The 22,141-nt window shown below is 41.9% G+C and overlaps 1 protein-coding gene across 1 annotated transcript in view; it reads left to right on the top strand.

Moving 5' to 3' along the window:
* LOC145397676 (juvenile hormone esterase-like) overlaps positions 1 to 22,141 on the top strand; it is a 55,340-nt gene that overhangs the window by 5,299 nt on the left and 27,900 nt on the right. Inside the window, exons 3-11 of the mRNA XM_080270714.1 lie at positions 1,488 to 1,635; positions 2,531 to 2,716; positions 3,628 to 3,839; positions 4,295 to 4,445; positions 5,792 to 5,970; positions 7,207 to 7,381; positions 8,098 to 8,224; positions 9,952 to 10,066; positions 11,934 to 12,090. Of these exons, the coding sequence (XP_080126840.1) occupies positions 1,488 to 1,635; positions 2,531 to 2,716; positions 3,628 to 3,839; positions 4,295 to 4,445; positions 5,792 to 5,970; positions 7,207 to 7,381; positions 8,098 to 8,224; positions 9,952 to 10,066; positions 11,934 to 12,090 (1,450 nt within the window). The remainder of the gene's footprint in view (positions 1 to 1,487; positions 1,636 to 2,530; positions 2,717 to 3,627; positions 3,840 to 4,294; positions 4,446 to 5,791; positions 5,971 to 7,206; positions 7,382 to 8,097; positions 8,225 to 9,951; positions 10,067 to 11,933; positions 12,091 to 22,141) is intronic.

Genomic DNA, 22,141 nt, shown 5'->3' with positions numbered 1-22,141 from the left:
AACTACCCTTTCAATCCAAATGCGGCTTTTTTTTTTTTTTTTTGTCATTCTTACCAGGCGATTTTATTAATCTCAGGAGAGACTGTTCGAAATAGAGGGTGTTCAATAAAACCATCATCAACCACTTCATGTGGTGGCACCGATACAACTGGTCGGCTGGGCTGCCTGGTTGTACAAACGTTCAACTACTTCCCTGTCCTCCTAAAGGAGGATGGTGGACGGTAGGAGAAGGGCAAATTCATCCTGCAGTCCACCAGGTTCACGTTACAGGAGAGCCTCGGGCTACAAAGACGACGACAACAACAACAACAACAACAACAACAACAACTACTACTACTACTACTACTACTACCATCACTACCACCACCACCACCACCTCTACTACTATTGCTACTACTACAACTACTACTACTATTCTTACTGTACCACTAGTACTGCCACCACCATCACCACCACCATCACTGCTACTACTACTACTGCTACTCCTACTACTGCTACTACTACTACTGCTACTACTACTACTGCTACTACTACTCTAGGGGGTTCTTTCTAAGGTGAATAAAACGCCTGGCAGCAGCAAGAATGAAGTGGAAATGTCTTGCCCGGACTGAATGGGTCGAAGATTAATTCAAATTCACAAATATATTTAAGGAGGATTCTCTAAAAGTGATGTTGACTGATGTTATTTGTTGATGAGATGGATTGATGTATGATTAGTGATGATAATAAGTGATATTGGGTGATGAGATGACTGATGTTGATATAATGATGTGTTGTTAGTTTATGAGATGGACTGATGTATGATTGATGTTGTTATTAGTTGATGAGATAGGTTGTTGTTGACTGATTGAAGCAGATGTTGACTGATGTTGAAACTGACTGATGCCAGTTTTTGATGAGACAGATTGATGTAGGCACTGATTGATGCTGAAACTGACATGTAATTTGTTGATGATGTAGATTGATGCTGATAATGACTAAAGATGATGTTGTCTGATGCTTAAACTAACTGATGATATTTGTTGATGTTACTGATTACTTGTGATACTGAATGATGTTGATACTGGTGATCGCTGTTGATAGTAACTGCATTTTGTATAGATTGATGTTGATAATAATTAATGTCACCTGTTGATGAAAGTGGATGATGCTGACTGAGACTGACATAGACTGAGGTTGATGATCGATACTCACTACGCCCACTTTGCTTTAACTTGACCTCCTAAAATTACCATTTCCCCATCACCATTACTAAGCTGAAACAGGTGGTTACCAGTAGAACAATGTGCCAGTCACGAAAAAGTGCTCCGGAATGGATGTAGAGTCAGAGCTTTGTCCTATCCTGTCACTGAGAAATGAGCTGCAACAGGACGAAATTCTGAACCAAGTTAAGGAGAGATAGCTATAATAATTACACTGAAAACCCTTATAAACAATGATTATAATGACTCTGACCTCTTTCCTCCTTCCTGACCTCCATTTTCCAGCCTGGCCACCTGGATGCCAACCTACCCGTGCTGGTGTACATTCACGGCGGTGGGTTCTTCGCGGGAGGCGCTGAATATTACCCCCCTACCGTCATCATGGACAGGGACGTGGTCTTGGTCACCTTACAGTACCGTCTCGGCATTCTAGGTAACACATGAAGGCGATTTTATTCAAGGTAGGACAGAATTTTCGAGATGGAGGGTTAAATACAGCCTTTAGAAATAGAAATCTTTGTTCGTTAGAGGTCATTGCCATTTTTGTTAATATCTAATATCTCCTTAGGATTCTAGGTAACAGGTAAAGACGATTTTAGTCAATGTAGGATAGAATTTTCAAGTTTGAAGGGAGAGGGGTTAGATGCAGCCATCAAAAATAGAAATCTTTGTCTGTTAGAGATCTTTGCCGTTCACAGGTACAGGTATTTGCTGTCTTTGTCACCCTGGGAAATAAATAAGTATAATAGAGAAATGAAAAGATATATAAAACGAAAATAAAAGTAAAAGATGAAGCCATTCATGATAATTAACTGTATCAGGCCCTTCACAATCAAATAAGCTGAATGCAAGTGATAGATAAAAGAAATAGAATAAAGATATAAAATAAATTCATAAACAAATAGAAATGAAAATGAAAATAAAAATAACAAAACAATCCATGATAATTGCTAACGGTAATGGAGACATGTTAATCCTGTTAGTTGGTTAAGGTCTTTTAAAAGTAGTTATTCTGATCGTCGTAACACAGCTGTTCCCTGCTCAAACGCACATCTTTTCGAACAAGAGACCATTTGTTTAGTCACTTAATTACCCTCTCTCTCCCTACAGACTTCTTGTCGACAGAGGACTCTGTTATCCAAGGCAATTTTGGATCGAACTCTTGTCTTTTTGAACAGGAGACCACTAATCTCACCACATGCGTACCTTTCTTTCCTTACAGGCTTCTTGTTGACTGAGGGCCCTGTTATCCACAGCAATTTTGGACTGAACTATATTGAACAGGACACTTATAATCTAACCACTTGCGTATCTTCCTTTCCCTACAGGCTTTTTGTCGACGGAGGACTCTGTTATCCCCGGCAACTTTGGACTGAAGGACCAGACGATGGCGCTGCGCTGGATCCAGAACAACATCCGTAGGTTCGGTGGAGACCCACAGAGAGTGACGCTGATGGGAACGAGTGCTGGCGGGGCATCAGTCCACTACCACTACATCTCACCCTACTCCAGAGGTCAGTGGCCAGTTCTTGCTCTTATCGATTTGTTTTCATCCGACAGAATTGGGCTAGTTTAACATGAAATTCGATGAACTTTAGTTATGAAGTTAGGAATGAGTTTTCTTGGTTACTGCACAAATCAACCCTCCAGTCTGACTACACCTGGCCGTCCATTGAAGTGGAAGAGGTTATTTATTTATTTAATTATATATTTATTTTTTTGGTCAGACGAAAACAAACATGCTATACCTCCGGGCGATTTTATTTCACTTGTGGGGTAAACTCATCACCTCTGTGGGAAGGCCAGCGTTCATTCTTGCTACCACTGGGCGATTGTATTCAGTGTTTGGTTTTACGGTATGTAGAAAATTCCTCATAGTTAGGGGGTCAGAAACACATTCCATTGATATACTGGAGGTAGTATGAGTACTTTATCACCAGACGCTTTAATCCTGTAAGGGGTGGCCACGACATATCGCCTTCACGTAGCCCTGTCTGCCATTTGTTGCTCTTCCTCAAACTCACATTCAACCTGTCACATATCTCTCCACTCCAGCCCTTCATTTCATCCTTGGTCTCCCTTTCCTCCTCTCCCGATCCACCTTCCTCACATACACTCTTCTAGTTAGTTTCATTTTCCATCCTCCTCACATGGCGAGACCAGAGAGGTTAAACTATATACGTCGTCAGATTTTAACTGTAGTCCTTTGACCGTAAGTTGGACCAGATTTTTGTTGTCTTGCAGCTTATTTCACGTAGCTCTGCAGCAGAATAATGCAATACTCTGGTTTTACATCCTTTCCACAGCACTTCTGTGTGACTAGCATCATATTCTAGCTTTAATCTCCTGTCCCAAGAGATAGCTAGATAGATAGATAGATAGAGAGAGAGAGAGAGAGAGAGAAACAGGACGTTCTTACCAACAGATCTCTTTGCTCGGGGTATTATGATGTCGGGCTCCCTCCTCAACCCCTGGGGGATAGGAGCGGCGTACAAGGAGGTGGCGGAGTTCACGGGTCGCCTGTTTGGGTGTGAGGAGAGGCGGGGCATTAGCAGCGGGGAGGCGAGTAGGGCGCTGCTGGACTGTCTGCAGAAGGTGGACGCCCAGGACCTTACCCTCTCCCTCAGGCACCATATTGTGAGTACGTCTGGGGTTCCGCTGTGTGAGACTGGTAGTGTGAGGCTAGTATTTTGAGGCTGATAGTGTGAGTCAGGCCGTATATTTCTAGCAAGTAAGGCTAGTAGTGTGAGACTATGGTAACAACAATGCAAGGCCAGTAGTGAGAGGCTAGTTGTGAGGATAATTCTGTGGGGCTCGTATTTTGGTGCTTGTAATATATCACCAGTGTGAGGCTAGTACGTTTAGGCTCGTACTTTGAGGCGAGTAATATGATGATAGCGATGTGAAGCTAGTACTGAGAGGCGAGTATTGTGAGGCCACAAAAATAGATACAATAAGATAAAAAGATAACACGTCAAGGGAGTGAAGTGATTAATCCTTCCTTTTCTTGCAGACGTTCAGCTTTAACCCTGGTCTGATAATCCTTCTATTCTTACTACAACTCTTCTCTGCTAACCCATCTTTTCTTTCAGACGTTCAATTACAGCCCCGCTCTTTTGAGGCCTCGTGTGGATGGTGACTACATTCCCGTCGATCCAGAGCTTCTTATGTCTCAGGGATGGCATAAACACGCAGACCTTATCGTTGGCATCACACAGCATGAGGGAGGACTAGTTGGCTATCGTGAGTGCATTAATTTCTTTGGCTATGGGGGGCGAATGGAGAGTGAGTGAATGATTATACTCCTTTTACTCTAATTTGGCCCAAATTCTTGTCCTTTTGCAGCCTATGGTATATCACAGATCTTAGTGGCAAAAAAGACAGTACTCTACCTCTCCATCCTTTCCACTGCGCTTCTTCTTGACTAGCATCATGTTCAAATGTTAACTGATTGTTACAGCTCAGCATTCAAGGTGGAGGGATGGCAGTTTTAGTCCAAGTTAGAGTAAAAAGGTATGGTGCATGTGCTCTAACCTAACAAAGAACTCTAACCCCTTCTAGTTCAGTCGATGGCCAAGGGTGATTTGTTTATCATCAATGAGTGTTTTTGTTTCTTTGACCATGTGAAGCTATTGGAGAGAGAGAGAGAGAGAGAGAGAGAGAGAGAGAGAGAAATAATATTTTTACTCTAATTTAGCCCAAAATTGCAATCTCTCCGTCACGAATGTTAAGTTGTAACAACAGAATGATAGCAGAGTAACCAACAGTAACACTGTTTTCCTACCGTGCATGCTTTGATTCGTTTGGCCAAGTGAGGAGAATAGAGAGTAAGAGACTTACTATACTCCTTTTACTCTAGCTTGTCCTGAAATTGCAAAGTCACTAATTCGTGGGTGAGTTTGTCTGTGGGCACCTTTTACGCGTGTTAAGGCGTCTGGGTATAGATAGATCCTTTGCTTTAGTTAGTTTGCTGTCAGGGATGCTAATGGGTATTATTCTTTTGTTTGGTGGTCTAGTAACTGAATGCCACAATCAGAGTGGAAACCTTGCCACATGCATGAGTTCAGTCCTCAGACAGGTGAATGAAGTTTTTTCTGAATTCCTTTTTTTCCAATCATGTAATATCATGGGAGTAGGCTAACCATCGACTCGACCCTCTCAAGGTTGGAGGACCGAACAATTCTTAGGGCACCTGGTGGTTCCTTTTGTCTCTCCAAAGAAGAATTTCGTGCCTTCCTTCACCCCCTCCATTCTTCAGACAGTCCTACCACGCTGCCTTATACAAATCATCCAACAGTCTGTTTTAATCTCACCCTTACCTAGATCTTCGTAGAATAGTAGCAGCAGTAGTTGTAGCCCCGGCTCAACTGTAACGTGAACCCAGTGGACTGCAGGTTGAAGCTGACTTTCTCTAGCAGGCCATCACCCTCCTTTTGGGGGATAGGGAGGGATGTGAAGGACGTTTGTATAACTGGGTAGTGAATCTCCCCAGGTTATATCGGTGCCACCAAGGGCAGGCGTCGTTCTCCAGCACTCTGGAATAAAAAATACCCAAATAGACTAAAGTTCTGACAAATTCTCTCCAACAGCTCTCTACGAGGACGAATACTTAAGAAAGGTGTTGGTGGAGAACTTCGAGCAGTTTGGACCTGTGTCTCTGGACCTGACAGGAAGAGACGAAAACCCCCAACAGTTGGCAGCCAAGGTGTTCCAGCACTACGTTGGTGGAGTCAGGGTGGATGAGGAGGTGGCAGATCAGCTGTGTGAGGTGGGTTGGTGGAACATTATAGGGATATATGAGGAATGGTGGATCAGCTATGTGAGGTGAGTGAGTAGCGCCTTAGATGGCTAATATAAAGGGTGGATGAGGTGGTGGCGGATCAGGTGTGTGAGGTGACTATACTGTTTTTACTCAGATCTGAGCTAAAATTTCCATCACATAATCTTCAGTGTTCAGTTGTAACAATGGATTCACACTAAAACATAATCTAGTCATGAAGAAGAACTGCGGAAAAGGTGTAGAACCGCAGCATTGTCCATTTCCTTCACTGACCAGCGTGAAATAAGCTGCAAAAGGACAAAAGTCAGGGCTAGGTTAAGGTAAAAAGAGGTAGGTTAAGGTAAAAAGAGGTAGGTTAAGGTAAAAAGAGGTAGGTTAAGGAAAAAAGAGCTAGGTTAAGGTAAAAAGAGCTAGGTTAAGATAAAAAGAGGTAGGTCAAGGTAAAAAGAGGTAGGTTAAGGTAAAAAAGAGGTAGGTCAAGGTAAAAAGAGGTAGGTTAAGGTAAAAAGAGGTAGGTTAAGGTAAAAAAGAGCTAGGTTAAGGTAAAAAAGAGCTAGGTTAAGGTAAAAAAGAGCTAGGTTAAGGTAAAAATAGTTTGGTTAAGGTAAAAAGAGGTAGGTTAAGGTAGAAAGAGCTAGGTTAAGGTAAAAAAAAAGAGCTAGGTTAAAGTAAAAAGAGTATAATATCACATCAAGGGAATATTATTGTATCTGCTGGTGGAGTAAGGGTGGATGAGGCTGTGGTGGATTAGGCTGTGGTGGATGAGGCTGTGGTGGATGAGGCTGTGGTGGATGAGTTGTGTGAGATGAGAAACAGGATCACTTCCCATTAGAGCTGGAAATGCACTCTCACTGTCATTTGTCTAGTTCTCTTTAACCAGTAATCTGTCCTTTATGTATGCACTTGGCTAACCCCGGCACTGTCTTCCTCATTCCGTATTTCCCCCTGTCTATGACCTCCACTTCCTTAAATACAATCTGTCTAGGATCTACAAATGGGAATATATTAATGGTAAGTCTTTTGTTCATTTCTCTCGGGAAAAAGGTACAACTCTTTGAAAACTTTGAGTCCTTAGGTCTTTTTGCATTAAAGATAGATAGATGGGTAAATAGATAGACAGACAGTGAGAGAGAGAGAGAGAGAGAGAGAGAACTCCACCTGACCTAATTTCATCCCTCTGTTACCTAAAAACTCCTAAGCCGCCCCTGCCCCACCTAACCCCAGCTGTGCCTCCTTCAGCTGTTCAGCGAGCGTCACTTCAACCTGGGCATGGAGTGGGTGGCAAGACTCCACGCCCGCAACACCCAGCCGGAGGGGCGGCGCACCTACCTCTACAACGTGACTTACAAGGGCGAGAGAAGCTTCAAAGACTTCTACAACCACAATGTCGGCAAACACTGTGAGAAGCTGACAAATTTATCTGTGTATCTATTTCTCTATCTATCTAGCTGTCTGTCTACCTACCTGTCTATCAAGCAGTCAAAAAATCTATCAGTGTATCTATTTACTGAAGATACGATTATTTTTGTTTTCTTTTTTATCATTCTATCTATCAGTGTATCTATCTTTCTATGTTACGATTTTTTCCTGTTTGTTTTTTATTTTTATTTTTGTCGGATTGAGTCCCCGCACCTCCTATCAGGGAGTCTGTGGTGCAGTTCTTCACTACAGTAGACTAGTAAACAGTACGCCCAATATATAGGTGGGGATAAGCTGACCTCAGTGGCTGCCTTACAAACACATCCTGTCCTACTCAAGTACACAGTATCACAAGTGCCATTTTAGTGCATCTGCCTACCTATAAATAACAGGGTGGTTAGTATTTTAAGCCTCAATTTTGCTTCTTGTGTGCTGCAGGGACGGCTCATTCTTCTAGTGAATGGAGAGCAGGTATTTTGGCTACCTAATGGAAATAGTACTCAAACTTTGCAGTCATTGGACGTAAATAAATTATATAAACAGAACTGGCTTAGCCCAGCGAGTATGGCAGCAGAAAATGATACAAGGAAGATATAAATAACGCTGACAGAGCCGTCCCCGCAATACATAAGATACTGCCACGTGTTTTTTCAGTGCAGCGCTATTTACGGACAACCCTGTAAATGATCTCTGCAGGGGTGTCACACGTGGACGACTTGTTCTTCCTGTTTGAGGGGCCAATGTGGGGGCCAATGACGCAGGAGGAGGACCTGCCTATGAGGGAGAAGATGCTGGACTTGTGGGTCAACTTTGCCGCCACCGGGTAAGCTTCGCCTCGGCCACCTCTTGTACTCTGACCCTCATATGTTGGGGACATCTCTCCATCTAGTCAAGATAACAGTAAGAGATTATACTCGGCTGGGAGTGCGTCATACTTGCCTGAGTCTTGATATCACCCTTAGCCCACTCATGGTCGGGATAACTCTTTTAATTTTTCCCACCAACTCCAGCCGCATTCATTAACCACAGTGTTAATACGGTACTGTTATGCTTAACCTTCATTTGGTCGGAACAACTCGTGTATTTTATCCAGGTAACCAGACGATTTTAGTGAGCTGAGAGTGCGCTACGAATGATCATAATGAATGAGACCGGGCAAAGCAAGATATATATATATATATATATATTTATTTATTTATTTATATGCTGGCCAACGACATATCAGTACTGCCGGTACTTGCTTCTGCTCAGAATATATCTGTTTAACGGGGGTTAGAAACAGTCTTCATAAGTATTTAAAAATGACTATTTTGTGCCGTATCCACAGATGCGGCCAGATTCAGCCTCTGTAATTAAACCATGTAATTCTTTCATTCACCCTCTCTCTTTCACTCACTGAGTTACTGTATCATTCCGAAAGAAAGACTTCACGCCTAATTGGGGGTGTGCTGCTTTACCCATGGACACTAAAGTTTGCACAGTGGTAGGCCTCTAGCCGCTCCACGTTTTAAGTAGGGTGGAACCCCCGAGGGCCACTCCCTATGGAGGAGGGGGCTGCATAGTTTTGTTGTGCATATTTTATTTTATTCCAGCTATCTCCAGACGATTTTATTTGGATAAGGACTCTTCACACAGGAGAGATTATATACAATTTGCAATTGTCCTTTCAGCTGAATCAGTCCAGTACAAATTTTACAGCATAAATCACAAAGTAATATTATTGTACATTTATTAAGAGCTTTCAGTTGTAATAAAGAACAGCTTTATGTATATGGTACAATAATAATTATATACTTATCTTTTGTAACCTGTTATTTAATCATGAAAATCTGCTAGGTAAATAGGAGGGACTTGTAACAGTGGTTGAAGGAAGCGATATTAATTTTACATTTAAATTCATAAAGCTAATATGTCGTATTGTCACTTACAATGTCTTCATTTACCTGTGATTGATATAATATCTTTGTATCAGCTAGTGTAGTTTTATTAACTTCATGAGCTTTATATCACATAATGTATCACATATAAATGTGCCTCAATGAAGTTGTCTATCAGTCTGTCTATCTATCTGTCTATCTATCTATCAGCCACTCGATGCCTTAATCTCGTAAGAGATGACCACAAACGAGTCGTCTCCATGTCACTCTGTCCTCTGCCATCTGGCTGCCCTTTCTCCATTTCACATTTCCCTCTCTCATATACAGTACCTCTTCATCCCATCCTTCCGTCTCAACCTCAGTCTCCCACTCTCCCTCTATCTCCTCACCTCACGCACATACACTCTCCTAGTCAGTCTCATATTCTCCCTCTTCTCCATATGGCCAAAGCAACTCTGTTCCTAATGCAGTCCAGCACGGCCATATTAACAACCTCAGGAACTTCCCAACACTATGCTAACTGGGTTTATCGAATCCGACTTCATGTCATTTCTCTGTCTGTCTGTCTGTCTGTCTCCCACTCTCTCTCTCTCTCTCTCTCTCTCTCTCTCTCTCTCTCTCTCTCTCTCTCTCTCTCTCTCTCTCTCTCGCTCACTTTCACCCTCCCCACCAGGAACCCAACCCCCGACTCGTCCTTGGGCTTCGTGTGGGAGGCGGTGACCCCAGACAACCTCAGATACCTCAACCTCAAACTTGACCCCGTAATGGAGCCGGACACACGACATAAGGTCAGCCAAGCTCCTTAGATCCCTATTATTCACCTTAAGAACGTCGAAGTGTGGACAAGCAGCGAAATTTTGGCGTTGGTTCTTGAATGTGATGATGATGATGATGATGATGATAATGGAACTTGTTATACCTCTTTCTTATCGCTGTCTGACCCTTCTTATCGTTTTACGACCCTTGTTATCGTTTTCTGACCTTTCCATATGGTAACTACCTTCCTTCTGTAATGAGGGGGGTCAGACCGATCATAATTATATAAATAATTACGATTTTTTCAATAAACGGTCATCGGATATTGGAAGCCTGCACACACCTCTGATCATTCAACTTCTATAGTGAGGTTGGTAGTGTTGATGTTCTGGAATGGTACCGAGATTTCGTGACATTCCCCTCTAAGCGATTTATTCTGCACCTCAACACACCGAAATCCTCTGTCAGCCATGCACGCAGGCGATTGGCTTGACGATTTTATGACGATTGGCGTCAACAGGCCAATCCTCACCCTATGTGGGGCCCTCGAGTCAGTCGTCAGGCAGAATGATTCCACCTCATGGAATTAAGTCTGGTTATAATTTCACGTGAGGGCAGAAGAAAGACTGGCATCATTGGCACCAGCCGTCGGTGTGTAGGGACAGTCCGCGCCAATTGTCTGCGTGTAGGGACAGTCCACGCCAATCATATGCGTGTAGGAACAGTCCACGCCAATCATCTGCGTGTAGGGACAGTCCACGCCAATCACCTGCGTGTAGGGACAGTCCACGCCAATTGTCTGCATGTAGGGACAGTCCATCGCCACTTCTGCTTAGGGGAACTGAGAACTCTCCCCTGCTCTCATGCGTCCACACACACACACAGACGACTGGGGCTTGATGCCTGTCCTCACTCCAAGCATTAACAACAATCATCTGCCTGTGTGGGATTTGACCATGACACCAGGAACTTCTGCTAGTCCACAGACAATAGCCATCAAGCCAATCGCCTGTGAGTGTGGCTACCTTTAGTCATGATGCAAATTTATGTCGATGCTAAAATGGTAGAAAAAGGATACAAGGGAATGCTGAGGTTTTGTGCTAACGTAACTCGCTAAGGAAGAGGTGTTACGAAGTCTCCAAAGTCATTTATAATAATGCCCTTATGCCTCAATCTTGACCCGTATTCTGAGGGGTTTAGGCAGCTCCCTAACACCTCTTCCTTGCCGACTTATTCAGCAGATTATGCCTTGTTATCCTCTTGTATGTCAATACTGAATACTAGGTCGATAATAAAACGATATAACCTAAAGAAGAGAAAGGTCAGGTGTAATATGGAAAATAAATCGCTATGAAAGAGGTGTTACGAAGCCTTCTATACAGTGGCGTACCTGAGGGTGGGGGAGGCTGTTTGAAACTGCCCCCCTGGCCCCCAGTTGAGGGGGGGTCCCCCAAAGCCTTAAATTTATAAGCTTTTTTTCTTAATATTTAAAAATATTTATATTTATCATCCCGAGAATCCCGGCTGAGATATTAGATAAGTTTTGAAAATGAGGGAGGCTAAGTTCTTTGCGGGGCCCTTCTCCAGGAGGGGGGACCCCGCAAAAAACCTAGCCCCCTGGGCCCCCATATCTCTAAATACGCCCCTGCTCCTATACCACCTGTAGTTCAACCTTCTGACTATTAAATTTTAGGTTAGGAAGGACCTCTAGGCCACTCACTAACATTTTTTTCTTTATTTTTTCCCCTTTTTCTTTACTTCTTAAAATAGGATACTTTACACCGGTAGATTTCAGCTCCCGATTCAAGCTCGTAGACATTAGCCGTTATAGCCAAGTCCCATATTAGTGCCCTGAAGCTCCCGCATCAATCTAATACTGCTGTACTTCTTCGCATACAGGTGAGGGAGTTCTGGGAGTCACTGCCGACCAAACAGAACAAACTCCTCAACCCTGACAACGTGATCTTCTCCACTGATGCCTCACCGGGGCAGCCTATCAAGAGCGGCCAAACCCACTCCAAGGACTTGCCGCCAAAGCCATTAAAATACCAACACGGTGAGCTCTGAGTGGTGGCAGGGAGGAAGGAAACGCGGCATTATGAGGGACGAACGACGTAGAGGAAGAGGAAGAAATACCAACACAAATACCAACACAGTGAGCTCTGAGGGTGGCAGGGAGGAAGGAAACGCGGCACTGTGAGGGACGAACGACGGAGAGGAAAGGACTGTGATATCTATTTTTGTGAGCTCATGGTATGGATGGCAAAGCAAGATGGCTGCCCCCACCCACCAGACATGAGAAGTGAGGGATAGTTTATATGAAGGCAGTTATTTAAAAACTGCTGACTGCATTGTTGTAGAAATTCGTTTAAACCAAGGATATGATATGAAACGATGATGTGAAAGTAGTGTGGTGAACGGGAAAAAAAATCAGTAAACCGAGTCCTTAGTCTGAAGGGGTTAAATAACTGGCCGATTACAATTGCCACCCGTTCACCATAACCTTAAGCCCTTCACTCCGATGACGTGCATTAATCAGTATTCAATTCTTTTTTTTACCTCCAGACTAATATATAATAAACCTGTGGGAGAAAATGTTAAGACTGGAATAAGGTTTTATCCAACTTCTCCAATTAATAATAATAATAATAATAATACCCTCCTAAGCTGAACACATTGAATGAAGATACAGAGCTGAGCAAAAATTCGTTGACAGTCACCTCCTAGCATTGTGTCCTGCCTCCATATTTCTCATTCCTTCCCAGACGACAGCGTTCTTCGATCTCATGGTTTTTGGTCGTGTGCTTCATATTACCGCGACATAAAAACAGTTCACATATCATCTTTCATTGCCGCAGGCGGCTGAGAAGTGACGGATAACTTTTGCTCATGGTTGTGCTAAAAAAGGGAAGAAAACAAAACAAAACAAAACAAAAAGCAGGAGAGACGTCACCGTACCGAAGGGGTTAACAGTTTATCGGGTAATATCATGTAAATCGTCCACTCATTCGTAAGTCAGAGAAACAAGTAATTTCCTTAGCTTTCACGAACACACAGAGGAAAAGAAAGATCTGAGACACACATAGCCTACTGAGACGGAGTTTCCAATGTGTTTCATCTGCTGTAAATTTTCTTCAGACAAACATGGAAGTATATTTGTGTTAGGTGTGCAATTAGGCGCATTCCTGACTAATTGTGCGTCAGGTGCCTACGTGACTATTTGACCGCTTGTGAGTTTTGGGTTTTAAGGAAACTCAAAATATCTATATTAATAATTTTAATGGTATTAATATAAGTTGCGTTTTAAATAGATAAATACCGTATGAAGACAGCTTTGACATAATATCAAGTACTTGGTGAACAATATTATCTTTCGAGTTAGCCGTATCATTTTTTTTCTGTGCCTGTCGTCCTCTCTTCCTATTTTTCCCATCTCTCTTGTCACTTATTGCTTTTCTTTCCTTTACAGGTGGCTTTACACTGAGTGACAAGCCAAATGGTTTCCTGTAGGCCAAGAAACCATTTACAACGCTGGATGGTAACCATATAACCAAATCATACGTGCTCCCTACGTGTCAGCAAGTGGGTTGGTGGAGGGTTAGTGCCCCTCCCCGTAAACCAAATAACTCAAAGTCAAATGGCCACCCCTTAAGGGATTATGGCGTCTGGCAATAGATAGACAGATAGTACAATATGGAAGACCGTCCATCTTTCACAGTTTTAAAATTGCTTATCACTGTCCTTATTTAAGGCTATACTGGAGGATAACATTGTTCAGTAAATACTTCATATTACGTCAAAGATATTTTCACACGATATTTGTCTTACGCAAACACTATAAGCATTCTCAGTGTTGATATTTTCAACTTCCTTCGTGCCCCAAATTCTCAAGTGGTCAGTTAATGATGCTATTTTTGCTCCGTGCAGATGTTCTGCTGCGTGTATGTATGTGTGAGGTCAGAGGGAACACGTATATCTTCACACTGTCACCCAAATAAATGCAAAAATATTAAAGATGGGGTTTTTGTTCAACACCACATATAGAGCCAGCCATTCAATTATATTTCTGAAGAGATTTCCTGATGTTGATTTTTCACTCCAAATGCCTTACGACAAATAGCAAAAAAGTAAACAGTGACATGAAATTTCCTGATGCTACCTTCGAAACCCAGCAGACTTTTCAGAATACTGTGCAAGAGTTTCGTAAATCTTCGAGCAAAAAATGGAGACATTCCCGACCGCACCTGTACAGTACATGCCTCGCATTCCATTTCGTGTTTACAGGTAAGTTTCAATTTTCAAGCAACACGATACCCCTGTGTTTGTATTGGACTTGATTGACTTCCTAGTAGATGACATACCCCGTACTGGGAGATATACCTAAGAAGTTACTGATGACATACCCAGTACTGTGCAATATACCTAAGACATTTTTGATGATATACCTCATAATGAGCAATATACCTACGAAATTACTGATGACATATCCGTACTATGAATGTACCTAAGAAATTACTGATGACATATTCGGTACTGTGGATATATCTGATAAATTACTGATGACATCCGGTACTGTGCATTATACTTAAGAAATTACTGATGACATACACGGCACTAAAATAAACAGTGACCCCTAAATAACACTCCACTAGATACGCAGCTGAATATAGATAGACAGATAGATAAATAGACAGGTAAGTTAATAGACTGATGAAGTTATGGATAGATAAGTGGATAAATGGATGAATGAATGGTTGGATGGATGGACGGATGGTTAGATTTATAGACTGAAATATGGAAAAAAGTTACATTATATATATATATATATATATATATATATATATATATATATATATATATATATATATATATATATATATATATATATATATTTACCGAACAGAGAAAGATAATGTACACTTTAAGTGAGAATACTAATAATCACTACTGTCCCGTAAAGTTCCAGGTTCAAAACAAAAGAGTTAGGTAAAATTACAAGTTAAAGTTTAATGCACAAACTAACAGCAAAACATTCAGGACTCATAAGGATAATGTAATGGCAAAAAACATGTTAAATATATGGTTAACTGCAATAGCCTCTATTAACACGAAATTAGCAAGAGTAAATATGTCTAAGTCAGCCCTGATAAAATGAAAATACACTGGGTAATGCTCAGTTAATGCAAGATAAATTATTACAGATACAAAGTATTATTAATGATGGCTAACAATGAGAACCCTACACAAATCACGAAAACCTTACTTAGGCCTAATAATTAACCTTATGCTACACAGTACAAGAAAAATGCAACAACACTTATACTCAAATTACACAGCTGCTAGATGGTTGGAGACTTCCTGAGCACTCACAATAATAACTGTACAGGGGAGGACAGAGATGTGAACAAAATGAGGAGTAGATCTAAGTGGCAATAATGCAGAGACTGAGCTCATTATATAGGGGCCAGCAGAGCTTGATACAACTTGTAAGAAGGACGCGCAAATGAAGCCATGGGGACAAAGAGTTGACAATCCCGCTCTGAACAACAGAAAGGACGACTTACTCTACTATAACGGTAGAAGGGGGGGACTGAGGCAGAACACGCTCGTGATCAAACATGCAGCATACTGTGCGTTAAAATTACACAAAGGATGATGAAATCATAGGCTATGTAACACCTCCCCACAAAGAAAAAGAAATTTACAAAGGAAATTTCTTATTACTCTAAAACAATCTGTCTAAAGGCTAGATAAGCAATCTGCAATAACATTTTCTTTCCCCTTAACATGTTGTATGTCTAATGAATACTCCTGAAGAAGTAGACTCCATCTTGTCAATCTCTGATTTTTATCTTTAAACTTACTAAGGAATTTCAGTGGGTTATGATCGGTATAAATGACTATGGGGTCAAAACCAGAACACAAATAAAATGAAAAATGCTGTAAACCCAAAATCAAGGCCAAAAGCTCTTTCTCAATAGCTGAGTAGTTCTTTTGAGGTGAAGTGAACTTCTTACTGTAATAAGATACAGGGTGTTCAATACCCTGATCATCCTCTTGCAGCAAAACAGCCACTGCTCCTGTTTCACTTGCATCAACAGCCATCCTAAAAGGCCCAGCAAAACTTGGAGTGGCGAGCACTGGCTGACTCAATAGGACAGCTCTAACTTTGTTGAAAGAGGATTCACAGTTATCGGTCCAGACAAATCCAACTCCCTTTTTCAGTAGGTCTGTAAGTGGTGATACAAGAATTGAAAAGTTAAGAACAAATCTCCTGTAATAACCTACCATTCCCAAAAATCTTTGTAGCTCTTTCCTACTTTTAGGTCTGGGAAGATCACTTATAACCTGAACCTTAGCTCCTGGTGGTGCAACATGTCCATCACCAATTACATACCCAAGGTACTGAACTTCAGCTTGACCAAACTCACTCTTTGACAAACCAGCTACAAGACCAGCCTGAACCAAACGCTCAAGAAATTTACTGACATGGCATAGGTGATCTCTCCAGTTGTCACTGAAGATTAATACATCATCAATATAAACAACACACCCTGCCAAACCCTGTTACAACATTCATGAGCTCCTGAAATGTGGCTGGTGCATTCTTCATACCATATGGCATCACAGAACATGCAAAAGTCTTTCCTAGTGTTACAAAACATGAGATCTCCCTAGCACGTTCAGTCATAGGTACTTGCCAGTATCCCTTTAACAAATCAAACTTACTTATGTACCTAGCTTTTCCGATCTTGTCTATGCAATCTTCCACACGAGGGAGAGGGTAAGTGTCTGTTTTGGTTATCTGATTAACACGTCTGTAGTCAATGCAAAGCCGCTGTGACCCACCTGGCTTAGGGACTAGAGTGACAGGAGAACTCCAGTCGCTCTGACAGGGCTCAATCATCTTGTGGGCCAACAGGTAGCCAAGCTCCTTCTGGATGAGAGGAACTTTCACTGGGTTCACACGGTAAGGAGGCAGTTTAATTGGCTTTGCGTCTCCAACATCGACATCATGCATCAACACAGTGGTTCTTCCTGGAGTGGCACGGAACACTTGCGGGTACTCCTGCAGTAATGCCGAAAACTCCTGCCTTTCCTCTGGAGGTAGATGAGAAAGCTTAGTCTGGAGATCATTCATGATATCAGGATTCTTCCCCAAACTATCACTCAGGCTCATACTGCATGGGAGAGCTTCACTTGCAGACTCGGGTGGAACAGCTACAGTGCAGACTGGATTATTTTCGTCCCGCCTGTGATATAACTTTAGCATGTTGATGTGACAAAGTTGCTTGCTCTTTCTACGATCTGGTGTGGCGATGACATAGTTGACATCACTGAGTTTCTTCTCCACAAAATAAGGACCACTAAACTTGGCTTGAAGAGGTTGCCCATGAACTGGTAGCAGAATCAAAACCTGATCTCCTGGCTGAAAGTGGCGTAACCTGGACTTCTTATTATACCAAGTCTTCATCTTCTCCTGAGCAGCTTCTAAATTCTCTCTCGCCAGCTGTAAAGCAGTGGACAGCCGTTCTTTGAACTTCATCACATACTCCAGCAGGTTGAAGTCATCTTCCTCCGACAGCCAGCATTCCTTGAGTAGCTTAAGGGGTCCTCTTACTTCATGGCCAAACAGTAGTTCAAAAGGTGAGAAGCCCAGTGATTCATTTGGAGATTCTCTTGCGGCAAACACAACGAATGGAAGACCTTTATCCCAGTCTTTCTGATGTTCCAAACAGTATTTCTTGAGCATCGATTTGAGTGTTTGATGATATCTCTCCAACGCTCCTTGGGTCTGGGGATGGTAAGCTGAAGACGTGATCTGGGTGATGCCCAACTCTTTCAGAGATTGCTTGAAAACATTTGACATGAAATTACTTCCCCGGTCTGACTGTACCTCCTTGGGCAGACCAAACTTTGTGAAGAACCCTAGCATTTCCTTAACCACGTTCTTTGCTGAGATATTTCTAAGTGGAATGGCTTCAGGCTAAAGAGTAGCCATATCAATCAGGGTCAACACATAAGAAAATCCTGAAGAAGTCTTAGGAAGAGGGCCCACAATATCCACCAACACATGGGTAAATGGCGCCTCAAAAGGAGGAATGGGAACTAGAGGTGCAACCTTTTCGGTCTGATTACACTTCCCCACAACTTGACAGGTGTGACAAGACTTACAATACCAAGAAACATCCCTGAAGATACCTGGCCAGTAGAAGTGTTTCAAAATGCCTGCCACAGTCTTCCTCACTCCAAGGTGTCCTGCCAAACTGGAATCATGAGCCACTCTAATGATATCCTGCCTACAAACACGAGGGATGGCAACTTGATGTACAACCTCCCATTCACAGTCGGCTGATGCTGTTGGGGGTCTCCACTTCCTCATAAGTACTCCTGACTTTACATAATATCAAGTAGAAGCACCGGCTGACTCTTCTTCACTGTAAGCAGAGTTAGCTAGACCTTTCAACTCAGGGTCAGCAGCCTGCAACTCAACCAACTCTTGACGAGACAAATTATCAACACTACGGGGTACTGCCTCATCTGGTGAGTGGTCCAAATTAGCAAGAAAAGTGTCAGCTAGGATAACATCATCATCATCATTATCCTCTAAATCACCAGTAACTTTAGACTTAGCCCTAGTGACAGCACACGCAGGGAACACATCAGGGACATCACAATCCTGGGCCGCAGCCACTGGCTCACTAGACAGCTGAGGAGCTGGACACACTTGACTTCCACCAATATCATTTCCAAGTAAGAAAGTTACACCTGACATTGGGAGTGTCTCAACCAACCCAACCATAACGGAACCATTAACAAAACCAGACTCTAAATTCACTCTGCACAGAGGGACAGAGAAGTAATTATTCCCTACACCTTGTAAGATTACAGTTTCATCAAAGGAATTAACATTAGAGCCTAGAACACTGGTCAGCATAAGGGATTGGCAAGCACCTGTATCACGATATATTTTAACTGATTTCCTGTCATTACTGTCCAGAGGACTGACAAAACCTTCAGACAGGAAATTAGCACATGAACTTTTAAGAGTGTCACCCACGTTACTGCTCAAAAGAGGAGCTCCATCATGAGAATTTAAGTTACCCCTCAAAGCAGGTTCAGTCAACTCAGTTAAAGAATTCTGGGAACTCTCAAGAGTGGACACCAGACCAATTGACTGAATATTTAAAGACTCCTTTTTGTTCACATCACGCTGTCTCCTGAAACATTTCTCCGTAGTATGACCAAGCTTACTACAATAAGTACATTTACTTTTCTGAAATCTAGAGGTGGAGCTGGTATTTACTTCCTGAGAAACATCATCTTTATTCTCTTTCCTGTTACCTGTACTCTGAGTAGAGGCAACGTACTTACTCTCAGCTTTCCCTTTTTCTTTAGAATATCTCTTGTGAGTGAAACATATTCATCAGCTAAAACTGCAGCATCAGACAAATTATCTATTCTTTTCTCATCAAGATATAGGCTTACATCTTTACTAATACACCTCTTGAAGTCCTCCAGCAAAATCATCTGCTTAAATTTACCAAAATCAGAATTTACATTCTTAGAATTTAACCACTGCTCTAACAGATCTTCTTTGATTTTTGCATACTCAACATGGGATTGCTTATCTTGCTTATAAGTTGTCCTAAATTTTACTCTATAGGCTTCAGGAACAAGCTCATAGGCCTTAAGAATCAAGCTCTTAACTACATCATAATTATCAGATTGATCCTGAGGCAAAGATGCATAAGCTATTTGAGCTTTACCGGTGAGAACAGTTTGAAGGAGTACTGGCCAATACTTTTTGGGCCAACTAAAACCTGTAGCTACCCTCTCAAACAACTGAAAATACTTGGTTAAATCAGATTCATTAAAAGGAGGGACAAGTTTAACATTTTTAGCCACATCAAAATCATCAGAGCTAGATGATCCAGTTCCACCTTGTTTCATGCGATACTCATGGTCTCCCTGAATCCTAGCTAGTTCAATTTGTGCCTGAGCCTGTATCTGTGCCTCCTGAATCCGAGCCTGAGATTCAGCCTCCTTAGCATTTGCTGGAAATTCAGCCTCCTTAACACAAGCCTCCTTAGCCTGAGACTCAGCCTCCTTAGCACGTGCTTTAAATTCAGCTTCCTTCACACGAGCCTCCTGCAGGGCTAGCTGTAAATTAGCTATTTCAATCTGCGTTTGCTCATTTGGAGGAGTTACATTAAACAATCTTTCATTAATCATGTCAACAATTTGATCTTTAGAATGATGAGAGTGAACAGCAATTCCCAATTGTTGAGCAACAAGCTTAAGTTCATTCTTTGTTCTGTTTTCTACATCACACACTGTTTGCACATTTGACAAAAAATCTTTGGCTTCATCAAGTGTAGTAATAGTAGACATCATGAATAAATCACAGTCACAAAATATCGAGCAATATCCTTATGATAATATCCTGAATATCCTGGCGAGGTCGCCAAATTTATGTTACGGAACAGACAAAGATAATGTACACTTTAAGTGAGAATACTAATAATCACTACTGTCCCGTAAAGTTCCAGGTTCAAAACAAAAGAGTTAGGTAAAATTACAAGCTAAAGTTTAATGCACAAACTAACAACAAAACATTCAGGACTCATAAGGATAATGTAATGGCAAAAAACAGGTTAAATATATGGTTAACTGCAATAGCCTCTATTAACACGAAAGTAGCAAGAGTAAATATATCTAAGTCAGCCCTGATAAAATGAAAATACACTGGGTAATGCTCAGTTAATGCAAGATAAATTATTACAGATACAAAGTATTATTAATGATGGCTGACAATGAGAACCCTACACAAATCACAAAAACCTTACTAGGCCTAAGAATTAACCTTATGCTACACAGTACAAGAAAAAATGCAACAACACTTATACTCAAATTACACAGCTGCTAGATGGTTGGAGACTTCCTGAGCACTCACAATAATAACTGTACAGGGGAGGACAGAGATGTGAACAAAATGAGGAGTAGATCTAAGTGGCAATAATGCAGAGACTGAGCTCATTATATAGGGGCCAGCAGAGCTTGATACAACTTGTAAGAAGGATGCGCAAATGAAGCCATGGGGACAAAGAGTTGACAATCCCGCTCTGAACAACAGAAAGGACGACTTACTCTACTATAACGGTAGAAGGGGGGGACTGAGGCAGAACACGCTCGTGATCAAACATGCAGCATACTGTGCATTAAAATTACACAAAGGATGATGAAATCATAGGCTATGTAACAATATATATATATATATATATATATATATATATATATATATATAAAGATAGAGACAGACAGACAGACGGACAAACAAGTATCAGAAAGCAATCAGACAAAAGGGAAGCAGACAGGAGACTACAGCAGATCAAGGTTGTGCGAAGACAGGCAGTCAGGCAGGTACATCGTTAAGTAGGCAGGCAGGTAGGCAGACATACTTGTAGGGAGGCAGGAAGACAGGGAGGTGGGCAGGGAAACAGGCAGGCAGGGATGTAGACAGACAAGGACCGAGGTAGGCAGAGGAAAGTCAGGTGGAAGTACGCAGACAGGCAGAAAGAGAAGAAAAAAAGGTTAGGAAAGAAGAAAGACGTAAGACAGCAGACAACTAGAAAGGAAGCCAGACAGGAGTGTAGATGGGCACAATGGTAAACAAGCAAGTAACGTGGTAGGCAGAGGGCAGGCAGGGATGGGAAGGAAGGGTGGTAGGTCAAGGTGAGAGGAAGCCTAAATTATATAACACACAAACCGAGCTTCAATACTCGTTACATAAACTACGCCAACAGTTTCATGAACACTGGGACTAGGCTAGGGGTGCCTGTCTGTCTGTCCAGCTATCTGTCTGGCTATCTGTTCACATGTCTATCTTTCTATCTTTTTTTCTCTTTCATTCGTTTTATAAACATCCAGTTTTCAACATATGCCATCCTCTTTTCACTCTAACTGGACACAGATTTTCGTCCTTTTGCAGTTACCTTACGTTGATCATTGTCAGAAAAAAACACACGGCTCTACACAATTTTCATATCATCTCTTCGTGTCTAACGCCATATTCTAATGTCATCTCATTGCCATAGTTCAGGTCT

Source organism: Coenobita brevimanus, chromosome 42 (assembly GCF_032717465.1).
Source record: "Coenobita brevimanus isolate Jiangsu-jjx chromosome 42, ASM3271746v2, whole genome shotgun sequence".
Classification (NCBI taxonomy): domain Eukaryota; kingdom Metazoa; phylum Arthropoda; class Malacostraca; order Decapoda; family Coenobitidae; genus Coenobita; species Coenobita brevimanus.
Note: the sequence above shows the minus strand (reverse complement) of the source record. Positions and strands in the feature narration are given on the sequence as shown.